Raw genomic sequence first — 12379 nt, 5'->3', positions numbered from 1 at the left:
AACATACTCCGTTTCATGGAAACATGGCTAGCTGAGGACATGCTATCGGAGTCCATACAGCCAAAAGGATTTTCAGTGCATCGCACCGACAGGAATAAACATCTCTCCGGTAAAAAGGGCGGGATGTATGTTTCATGATTAACGAGTCATGGTGTAATTATAACAACATACAGGAACTCAAGTCCTTTTGTTCAATCATATGCAGACTTTATTATCTGCCAAGAGAACTCTCCTCGGTTATCACAGCCGCGTACATCCACCCACAAGCGGAAACCAAGACGGCCATCAAGGAACTTCACTGGACTTTATGCAAACTGGAAACCATATATCCTGAGGCTGCATTTATTGTAGCTGGGGATTTTAACAAAGCTAATTTGAGAACAAGGCTACCTAAATTCTATCAGCATATCGATTGTTCTCCACGAGCCAATAACATGCTCGACCATTGCTACTCTAACTTCTGTGATGCATATAATGCCCTCCCCTACCCTCCTTTTGGCAAATCTGACCATGACTCCATTCTGTTGCTCCCCTCCTAAAGGCAGAAACTAAAACAGGAAGCGTCCGTGCTTAGGTCTATCTAACGCTGGTCTGACCAATCGGATTCCACGCTTCAAGATTGCTTAGATCACGTGGACTGGTATATGTTCCGGGTAGCCTCAGATAATAACATTGACGTATACGCTGAAAATCGGTGAGCGAGTTTATAAGGTAGTGTATAGGAGATGCTGTACCCACTGACTATTAAAACCTTCCATAACCAGAAACTGTAGATTGATGGCAGCATTTGCGCAAACCTGAAAGCATTTAATCATGGCAAGGCGACTGGAAATATGGCAGAATACAAACATTGTAGTTATTCCATCTGTAAGGCAATCAAACAAGCAGAGTATCAGTATAAAGACAAAGTGCAGTCGCAATTCAACGACTCAAACACGAGACGTATGTAGCAGGGCCTACAGACAATCAGATTACAAAATGAAAACTAGCCCCGTTGCGGACATCAATGTCTTGCTTCTAGACAAATGAAACAACTTCTTTGCGCACTTTGAGGACAATACAATGCCATTGACGTGGCCTGCTTCCAAAGACTGTGGGCGCTCCTTCTTCGTGGCCAATGTGAGGAAAACATTTAAACGTCTTAACCCTTGCAAGTCTGCCAGCCCAGACGGCATCCCTAGCCGCGTCCTCAGAGAATGCGCAGACCAGCTGGCTAGTGTGTTCACGGACATATTCAATCAATCTCTATCCCAGTCTGCTGTCCCCACATGCTTCAAGATGGGCACCATTGTTCCTGTTCCCAAAAAAGCAAAGGTAACTGAACTAAATGGCTATCGCCCCATAGCACTAACCTCTGTCATCATGAAGTGCTTTGAGAGACTAGTCAAGGATCATATCATCTCCACCTTACCAGTCACCCTATACCCACTTTAATTTGCTTACTGCCCCAATAGGTCCACATACAATGCAATTGTCATCACACTGCACAATCCCATCTGGAAAAGAGGAATACCTATGTAAGAATGCTGACAGCTCAGCATTCAACACCATAGCACCCTCCAAGCTCATCATTAAGCTTGAGACCCTGGGTCTCGACCCCGCCCTTTGCAATTGGCTCCTGGACCTCCTGACAGGCCTCCCCAGGTGGTGAAGGTAGGAAACAACATCTCCACTCCGCTGATCCTCAACACTGGGGCCCCGCAAGGGTGCGTTCTCAGCCCCCTCCTGTACTCCTTGTTCACCCACGACTGAGTGGCCATGCACATCTCCAACTCAATAATCAAGTTAGCAGACGACACACCTGTGGTAGGCTTGATTACCAACAATGACGAGACAGCCTACAGGGACGAGGTGAGGGCCCTCGGAGTATGGTGTCAGGAAAATAACATCTCAATCAATGTCAGCAAAAGAAAAGAAATGATCGTGGACTTCAGGGTGCACACCCCCTATCCACATCGACCTGACAGCAGTGGAGAAAGTGGAAAGTTTTAAGTTTCTCGGTGTACACCGACAAACTGAAATGCTCCATGCACACAGACAGCGTGTGGTGAAGGCGGCGCAACAGCGCCTCTTCAACCTTTTGGCTCATCACCAAAAACCCTGACAAGCTTTTACAGATGCACAATTGACAGAATCCTGTCGGGCTGTATCACAGCCTGGTACGGCAACAGCACCGCCGTCAACCGCAAGGCTCTCCAGAGGGTAGTGAGGTCTGCACATTGCATCACCGGGGGCAAACTACCTGCCCTCCATGACACCTACAGCACCCGATGACAATCTCTTTTGCTTTCCTGTGACAAGGACAATAACCACCCGAGCCAATGCCGGTTCACCCCGCTTCCATCCAGAAGGAGAGGTCAGTACAGGTGCAGTAAAGCTGGGAGAGATAGATTGAAAAACAGCTTTTATCCCAAGGCCATCAGATAGCACAAAGAGGTGGCTGCTTACCTACAGACTTGATATCATTGGGCACTTTAATGAATGGAACACTAGTCACTTTAAGAATGTTTACATATCTCGCATTACTCATCTCATATGTATATAATGTATACTGTATCCTTCACCATCTATTCTTTATAGTCAATTGCATCTTAGCCACTCTGTCACTGCTCAGCCATATATTTTATACTTATATATTCTCATCCCATTCCTTTACTAGATTGTGTGTATTAGTTTTGTTGTGTTATTTGTTAGATAGTGCTGCACTGTCGGATCTAGAAGCATAAGCATTTAGCTGCACTCGTAATAACATCTGCTAACCATGTGTATGTGACCAATAAAATTTGATTGGACTTCAAGAGCTAAGGAGAGTGTAAGGAGAGAGGCCTGTGGAGCACATGTGCATGCATATTGTGCAAGAGACAGAGGCTATAAGTTAGAAGCTTATCATGCATAACCCATCATTAATTAGCTAACAATAAGCCTAATACAAAATTGAATAGATTACCTGGAAGAGGTAGGCTGGGACATTTGTATATAGGGTTATACAGTATATCAACTAGAACAGAATGATCTATTTCTGATGCAATTTGAATGGAATTGATGAGAGCACAAGACTGTGAAAGAGTGATTGCGTGTGTGTACTGATTTAAAGCAACGATATTCGAGTGATAAGCTGTTTTAAAATAACGCTTAAAAAAAAATCTTTACAATAAACAAATTAGGTGACCCCCAAAAGCCAGATGGAGACGGGTAAATTAGACACATATTCAATCTTTATACACTGCTCAAAAAAATAAAGGGAACACTAAAATAACATCCTAGATCTGAATGAATGAAATATTCTTATTAAATACTTTCTTCTTTACATAGTTGAATGTGCTGACAACAAAATCACACAAAAATGATCAATGGAAATCAAAAATGTATCAACCCATGGAGGTCTGGATTTGGAGTCACACTGAAAATTAAAGTGGAAAACCACACTACAGGCTGATCCAACTTTGATGTAATGTCCTTAAAACAAGTCAAAATGAGGCTCAGTAGTGTGTGTGGCCTCCACGTGCCTGTATGACCTCCCTACAACGCCTGGGCATGCTCCTGATGAGGTGGCGAATGGTCTCCTGAGGGATCTCCTCCCAGACCTGGACTAAAGCATCCGCCAATTCCTGGACAGTCTGTGGTGCAACGTGGCGTTGGTGGATGGAGCAAGACATGATGTCCCAGATGTGCTCAATTGGATTCAGGCGGGCCAGTCCATAGCATCAATGCCTTCCTCTTACAGAAACATCTGACACACTCCAGCCACATGAGGTCTAGCATGGTCTTGCATTAGGAGGAACCCAGGGCCAACCGCACCAGCATATGGTCTCACAAGGGGTCTGAGGATCTCATCTCGGTACCTAATGGCAGTCAGGCTACCTCTGGCGAGCACATGGAGGGCTGTGCGGCCCCCCAAAGAAATGGCACCCCACACCATGACTGACCCACAGCCAAACCGGTCATGCTGGAGGATGTTGCAGGCAACAGAACGTTCTCCACGGCGTCTCCAGACTCTGTCACGTCTGTTACATGTGCTCAGTGTGAACCTGCTTTCATCTGTGAAGAGCACAGGGCGCCAGTGGCGAATTTGCCAATCTTGGTGTTCTCTGGCAAATGCCAAACGTCCTGCACGGTGTTGGGCTGCAAGCACAACCCCCACCTGTGGACGTCGGGCCCTCATGGAGTCTGTTTCTGACCGTTTGAGCAGGCACATGCACATTTGTGGCCTGCTGGAGGTCATTTTGCAGGGCTCTGGCAGTGCTCTTCCTTGCACAAAGGCGGAGGTAGCTGTCCTGCTGCTGGGTTGTTGCCCTCCTACGGCCCCCCCCACATCTCCTGATGTACTGGCCTGTCTCCTGGTAGCGCCTTCATGCTCTGGACACTACGCTGACAGACACAGCAAACCTTCTTGCCACAGCTCGCATTGATGTGCCATCCTGGATGAGCTGCACTAGCTGAGTGGGTTGTCTCATGCTACCACTAGAGTGAAAGCACCGCCAGCATTCAAAAGTGACCGAAACATCAACCAGGAAGCATAAGAACTGAGAAGTGGTCTGTGGTCACCACCTGCAGAACCACTCCTTTATTGGGGGTGTCCATTCCATTTGCACAACAGCATGTGAAATGTATTGTCAATCAGTGTTGCTTCCTAAGTGGACAGTTTGATTTCACAGAAGTGTGATTGACTTGGAGTCACATTGTGTTGTTTAAGTGTTCCCTTTATTTTTTTGAGCAGTGTATTAAAGACTATGCTGCAACAAATGTAGGACTACCTGCCACAAGAAAAAAATGTTACCATGATGAGATGATCGATCGACACATTATGAACTGCGCTCCAATCTGAGATGGGCTGTCTGTCCCCACCCTGAGCATTGAGGATTCATCATGCTGAGGCCGTAGAGAATCAAATCAAATTTATTTATATAGCCCTTCGTACATCAGCTGATATCTCAAAGTGCTGTACAGAAACCCAGCCTAAAACCCCAAACAGCAAGCAACGCAGGTGTAGAAGCACTGTGGCTAGGAAAAACTCCATAGAAAGGCCAGAACCTAGGAAGAAACCTAGAGAGGAACCAGGCTATGTGGGGTGGCCAGTCCTCTTCTGGCTGTACCAGGTGGAGATTATAACAGAACATGGCCAAGATGTTCAAATGTTCATAAATGACCAGCATGGTCAAATAAAAATAATCACAGGCAGAACAGTTGAAACTGGAGCAGCAGCACGGCCAGATTTAGACAACCCATATCATTTAACAGTTCCATTTCACGCCATGCTGTTCATATTAATAATACATTATAATTTATTGGTTTCTTGCAGTTATTTATCCTGGGAAAAGGGAGTGGTTTTGGGCAGTAAATCTCAGTTACCGCGTTCCCGCCATTCAACCCTAGTGCTTGCGTTGCAAAAAGGGAAGATTGGCTGTGATGGTAGACAGACTTGATCCTCTCTCAATCAGTAGACGACATGAAACATTTGACATAAGTATCAAAGTAACAAAACGTCTAGCACCAAACTGTTTTTCATGTTCTAGTATCGAAACAGTTAAGACGTTTCGGCATACAGTGCAACACTACTCTGCTGTGAGGATCCAGGTTTCCATTCTAGGGGTCAAGTCTACCCGTTTCTGCTCTTCTTAGTAGTGGCTGCAAAATCCATTATTTAAATCCTCTATCAACGTAATAATGGAATGCTTTAATCCACTTTACATGACAACGGCTCCTGGACAGAAATGTTCGTTTAACACTAATTTCAAACTAACAGAAATGCTAAATCATGCAGTTACCATGATGACCATTCAGAGAGCACAGGAAATCAGCAGAAAGAAAACCCATTAAAAAAATCCAACAGCAGTCTCATTTTCGTTTTTTTCTAGTTTCAGCAGACCCAATTTCAGGAGGCCACAAAAGCTATATGGGGATACAAAAATGGGTCTGATCTACATTAACCAAATCTGTCACGGCAAAACATGTCAAATCAGCACTCAATAGTAAGCTTGGGCTGTAAGCATGCATCCCAAATGGCACCCTATGCCCTATAGTGCTGGAATTAGTTTCCTAAAGCTTCATATTACCCATTACTTCAAAGTAACGTGCTACGTTACAAAATTACTTTCTGTGCAGATTAATGAGTTCTATTAATTGTCATATTACTTATAGTAAAATATAACTGAATGAAATTGAAAAATATTTTTCAACTTGAGGAAAGCATGGAATCGCAGTTATTCTACAAAGTGATATTTTTAACGAAATTCCATCTGCTGGTGATTGTCAAGCAAATAACGGTCAGTCTCACGTTAATTCACCGTTAATTAACAAACACATTTAGCATCTCCTGGCTTCCACAAATAGCCTACAAGCCATTTTAAAAAGTCGAATAAATCCATGTAATATAGCCTACACCTTCACAATAAATCCATTATTTATTTTAGACAAGTCTAAAGAAACATATGAAAAAAATGTCCTTATGTTAGGTCCTGATGTGGCTATGCCAAATGACTGTGTGCTACACCAGTTGCTTTAGCATACAATATTTGCTTATAATCTGTGGCATTATAGTATGAATACAATTAAACAAAACTTTAAATATATATTTTTCTCCAAACGATGAGGGAGTACGCACATGCGGCTATTCTGTGTTGAGCGGCTAACAAATAAATATGTACTCCTATATGCTTAATTTAGAGTTATTAATGTAACTTTAGTTGTTCTAAAACAACAAAAAAATACCCCCAATACATTGTAAGGCTGCATGATGAGACTAAAGATTATTTGAAAAAAGTTGCTTGAAAGGCATGAGCTTTGTATATACAGTGCCTTCGGAAAGTATTCAGACCCCTTGCCTTTTTCCACATTCGGTTATGTTACAGCCTTATTCTAAAATTGATTAAATTGTTTTCCCCCCTCATTAATCTACACACACAACACCACATAATAACATAGCAAAAACAGGTTTATAGAAATGTTTGCTAATTAATTAAAAATAAGACATATGGCATTTCCTTAAGTATTCAGACCCTTTACTCAGTACTTTGTTGAAGCACCGTTGGCAGCGATTATAGCCTTGAGACGTTTGGGGTATGACGCTACAAGCTTGGCACACCTGTATTTGGGGAGGTTCTTCCATTCTTCTCTGCAGATCCTCTCAAGGTCTGTCAGGTTGGATGGGGAGCGTCGCTGCTACTTTCAGGTCTCTCCAGGGATGCTTGATTGGGCTCTGGCTGGGCCACTCAAGGACATTCAGAGACTTGTCCCGAAGCCACTCCTGCGTTGTCTTGGCTGTGTGCTTAGGGTTGTTGTCCTGTTGGAAGGTGAACCTTCACCCCAGTCTGACGTCCTGAGCGTTCTGGAGCAGGTTTTCATCAAGGATCTCTGTACTTTGCTCCGTTCATCTTTGCGTCGATCCTGACTAACACCCAGTCCCTGCTGCTGAAAAACATCCTCACGGCATGATGCCGTCACCACCGCGCTTCTACGTAGGGATGGTGCCAGGTTTCTTCCAGACATGACGCTTGATATTCAAGGCAAAGAGTTAAATCTTGGTTTCATCAGACCAGAGAATCTTGTTTCTTATGGTCAGAGTCTTGAGGTGCCTTTTGGCAAACTCCAAGCAGGCTTTCATGTGCCTTTTACTGAGGATTGGCTACAGTCAGCCACTATACCATAAAGACCTGATTGCTGGATGGCTGCAGAGATGGTGTCCATGTATGCTGATGACTCAACACATCAGCTGCCACAGCACGTGAAATCATTGCTGCAGTTCGTTTCAGAATGGGTGGCAAGAAATAAGTTTGTCCTAAACATTTCATAAATGAAAAGCATTCCATTTGGGACAAATCATTCACTAAACCCTAAACCTCATCTAAATCTTTTAATGAATAACGTGGAAATTTAGCAAGTTGAGGATACTAAACTGCTTGGAGTAACCCTGGAGTTAAAACTGTCATGGACAAAACATATTGATGCAACATTAGCTAAGATGGGGAGAGGTCAGGCCATAATAAAACGCTGCTCAACACTAACAACAAGACAGGTCCTACAGGCTGTTATTTTGTCGCATTTGGACTACTGTCCAGTCGTGTGGTCAGGTGCCACAAAGAGGTACTTAGGAAAATTACAATTGCCCCAGACAGGGCATCATGGCTGGCCTTCAAAATGTACACAGAGAGGTAACATTGATATTATTAATGTCAATATCTCCTGGCTCAAAATAGAGGAGAGACTGACTTCATCACTACTTGTATTTGTGAGAGGTATTGCCATGTTAAATGCACCGAGCTGTCTGTTTAAACTACTAGCACACAGCTCAGACACCCATGCATACCTCACAAGACATTCCACCAGAGGTCTCCTCACATTTCCGAAGACCAGAACAGACAATGAGAGGTGCACAGTACTACATAGAGCTACGACTACATGGAACTCTATTCCACATCAAGAAACTCATGGAAGCAGTAAACACAGCAAGAACAAAAATATATATATATAAAAAAACACACCTTATCGAACAGTAGGGCTCCCGAGTGGTGCAGCATTCTAAGGCACTGCATCTAAGTGCTAGAGGCCTTACCACAGACCCTGGTTTTAACTTGCCTAGTTAAATCAAATAAAAATGTAAAAATTAAATAGCGACTGTGTAGAGACACACGATAGCATAGATTTTGTGTTGTAGATATGTGGTAGAAGGGTAGTGGCCTGAGGGCACACATTTAATCTATTGTGAAATGTAATGTAATGTTTTTTTAATTGTATATAACTGCCTTAATTATGCTGGACCCCAGGAAAAGTATGGGGATCCATACTAAATAAATACAAAATGGCTGTCTAGCAATGATCAACAACCAACTTGAAGAATAGCTTGAAGAATATATATTTTTTTAAGTGCAAATATTGTACAATCCAGGTGTGCAAAGCTCTTAGAGACTTACCCAGAAAGACTCACAGCTGTAAATCACTGCCAAAGGTGATTCTAAGATATACTGATTGACTCAGGGGGTTGAATACTTGTCAAATCAAGATATATTACATGCTGACCACACCGCTCGCATAGCAAAATAAATGTTATTCAATAATTGCACCCACACTGCTCGCACACGTGAAGAAGAGTCTGCGTAGCCAGGCACTAAAATAGAACCTGGTTATATTTGTGACGCAAGAACCGCTGCAAGTCCTGCCTCTCCCATCTCCTCTTTGGTTTATAGAAGCATATACCCACGTGGGTGATTGAAAGATGAACTGAGGTCCACACTCCAGTCCAGTTAGTAGTGCACCTTACAGTTGGTTGTCAACTGTCATATAAAGTCCAAAGAAGAAACAGCCTGAAGGAGGAGAGACTTCATTTTTAATACTCCGTTTACTCTTATCTGTGGATTAATTGTCCAAGTAGAGGACCTTGTGCATTTCAGGTAAAATAAGAACCCAATGTTTATATCCCAGGACAAATGATCTAACAGCAAGCTAGCTAGCTAAATTGCCATAAATGTTTTTCGACCTGTCCCCAAATTAATATAGTTGGATCAGAGTTCGTTTTGATATTTCAACCTGCGTGTCCTGATCGCGTCTGGTGTGGGTGGACAAAATCAACATGCGCTCGATGGTGGACGCACGCACGTGAGCGGTCTGGTCAGCATGATAGTGTTATATATTTTACAAACGTTATAATTTTTCTTCCAGTTTCAAATTAGTATTTGGTGTAATCGTTGACAAAAAATTATTAAATTTAACAAAAAAATGTCAATGGGTGTGAATACTTTCTTAATAAGGCACCGTATGCCATTTTTGTGGTCTACACACCCAGTTTACCCAGAATAGTCTAGCTAACTAACTAGAGGACACTGACCCCAATTCACATGCTCTGCCTTGAGAAGAGCAACAAAAGTATGACCACGAACCAAAATGGCAGCTATTATTAAGGTTTTGACTATGTGATGTAACAAAAGACTTAGCAAACTTGTCCCTGAGCAACGTTCAGACATGAAATAATTCCACGTGAGAGCACAGCAGAGTGGATGTCCCTCAATGGGCTTGAGAGGTAAATACAGAGCGAGAGATGTCTAAATTAAACATGGCACACTAGTCCAGCAGGGCCAGACACACATCACCATGTTATACAGTTGAAGTCGGAAGTTTACATACACTTAGGTTGGAGACATTAAAACTTGTTTTTCCACCACTCCACAAATTTCTTGTTAACAAACTATAGTTTTGGCAAGTCGGTTAGGACATCCACTTTGTGCATGACAAGTCATATTTCCAAAAATTGCTTACAGACAGATTATTTCACTTATAATTCCCTGTATCACAATTCCAGTGGGTCAGAAGTTTACATACACTAAGTTGTGACTGTGCCTTTAAACAGCTTGGAAAATTCCAGAAAATTATGTCATGGAACTAGAAGCTTCTGATAGGCTAATTGACATAATTTGAGTCAATTGGAGGTGTACCTGTGGATGTATTTGAAGGCCTACCTTCCAACTCAGTGCCTCTTTGCTTGACATTGTGGGAAAATCTAAAGAAATCAGCCAATACCTCAGAAAAACAAATTGTAGACCTCCACAAGTCTGGTTCATCCTTGGGAGCAATTTCCAAATGCCTGAAGGTACCACGTTCATCTGTACAAACAATATTACGCAAGTATAAAACACCATGGAACCACGCAGCTGTCATACCGCTCAGGAAGGAGACGCGTTCTGTCTCCTGTTCTGTGAAGGGAGTAGTACACAGCATTGTACCAGATCTTCAGTTTCTTGGCAATTTCTCACATGGAGTAGCCATTATTTCTCAGAACAAGAATTGCCTGACGAGTTTCAGAAGAAAGTGCTTTGTTTCTGGCCATTTTGAGCCTGTAATCGAACCCACAAATGCTGATGCTCCAGATACTCAACTAGTCTAAAGAAGGCCAGTTTTAATGCTTCTTTAATCACAACCACAGTTTTCAGCTGTGCTAACATAATTGCAAAAGGGTTTTCTAATGATCAATTTGGCTTTTAAAATGATAAACTTGGATTAGCTAACACAACGTACCATTGGAACACAGGAGTGATGGTTGCTGATAATGGGCCTCTGTTACGCCTACGTAGATATTCCATTAAAAGCCGTTTCCAGCCACAATAGTCATTTACAACATCATATCTACCGTATTTCTGATCAATTTGATGTTATTTTAAATGAACCAAAAACAAGGAATTTTCTAAGTGACCCCAAACTTTTGAACGGTAGTGTACCTCTGCCGCTTTGCTCGCCTTCAAACACAACACAGGGAATTTCCTCCTGCAGCAGGATCTAAATAAGGCCAATCGTATTCATCTTCTCCCTTTGGGTGCTCTGGAATTGACTCACCAAGCAGTCGCCAAACCTGATCCCCGACTTTTTATTCACTCCTCCGCTTCACCCCAATTCCGATTATCCTTTTTCATTGGCAGACTCAAGGAGAGGGGGAAATTGGGTCAGTAGGGTAGAATCACCTCAATACTGAAGTAGCCTCGGTCTACGTAGTCTCCAAGGAAAAGATAACGTGTGTTGCTGGGCGAGCCTCCCACTTCAAACAGCTTCATTAGGTCAAAGAACTGGCCGTGGACATCTCCACACACTAAGGACAAACAAACAACACTGTTAGGGAAGGAAACAAATAGGTCATTATCCTCTAGTACAGGAGAGACATGGTCTGATATGACAATACTTTGATATGCACAAGAGTGAGAGTAATTTCAGAGTTACCCAATTCTGTCTATGACAAAGTAATCTATTCATATACAGCGAAGACATGTAGGCCTATTTGCATGTGATTGAGGCTGTGTGTGAGCACTAGCATGGTGCAGAACAGATATGCTAAGCTGGACCAGGACAGTAAGGACAGCTGTGTGAAACTGGGAGTTCAGTTCAAAGGCATTTGATGACACCCATAACTCAGGCCAGCAAAATGGGTCCACTCCAATACACCTTCTGTCAACAGATACAGTTGTGTGGTACCATGGCATAGTGCCCAGGCATGTGCTGTGTTTACTCTGGGCCTGGTTGGGCACTATTCCATGGCACTGTGTGAATGTCTGTCTGCTGGGTGCCAGAGAAAGAGTTGTGCATGTACTATCCTCACTCACTCAGCATGTGTGTAGGCCAGAGGGAGCAGGCTAGCCAGCAGCATACCACCCTGCATCCCAATGCTGGCTTGCTTCTGAAGCTAAGCAGCGTTTGTCCTGAATGAGAGACCAGATGCTGCTAGAAGTGGTGTTGGAGGGCCAGTAGGAGGCACCGTTTCCACTGGTAAATGTTTCGTTATCCCAATGCCCCCGAGCAGTGATTGGAGACAATGCCCTGTGTAGGGTGGCGTCTTTCGGATGGGACGTTAAACGGGTGTCCTGACTCTCTGTGGTCACTAAATATCCCATGGTACTTATCGTAAGAG

General features: G+C 43.2%; 1 protein-coding gene across 7 annotated transcripts in view; it reads right to left on the bottom strand.

The window, feature by feature from the left end:
* The window catches only part of LOC115111795 (serine/threonine-protein phosphatase 2B catalytic subunit gamma isoform-like), a 69289-nt gene that overhangs the window by 35182 nt on the left and 21728 nt on the right, over positions 1 to 12379 (bottom strand). For all 7 annotated transcript variants that reach the window (XM_029638226.2, XM_029638225.2, XM_029638227.2 and 4 more), the window contains exon 3: positions 11442 to 11566. In XM_029638226.2, the coding sequence (XP_029494086.1) occupies positions 11442 to 11566 (125 nt within the window). The remainder of the gene's footprint in view (positions 1 to 11441; positions 11567 to 12379) is intronic.

Source organism: Oncorhynchus nerka, linkage group LG27, assembly GCF_034236695.1.
Source record: "Oncorhynchus nerka isolate Pitt River linkage group LG27, Oner_Uvic_2.0, whole genome shotgun sequence".
NCBI classification, from domain to species: domain Eukaryota; kingdom Metazoa; phylum Chordata; class Actinopteri; order Salmoniformes; family Salmonidae; genus Oncorhynchus; species Oncorhynchus nerka.
Note: the sequence above shows the minus strand (reverse complement) of the source record. Positions and strands in the feature narration are given on the sequence as shown.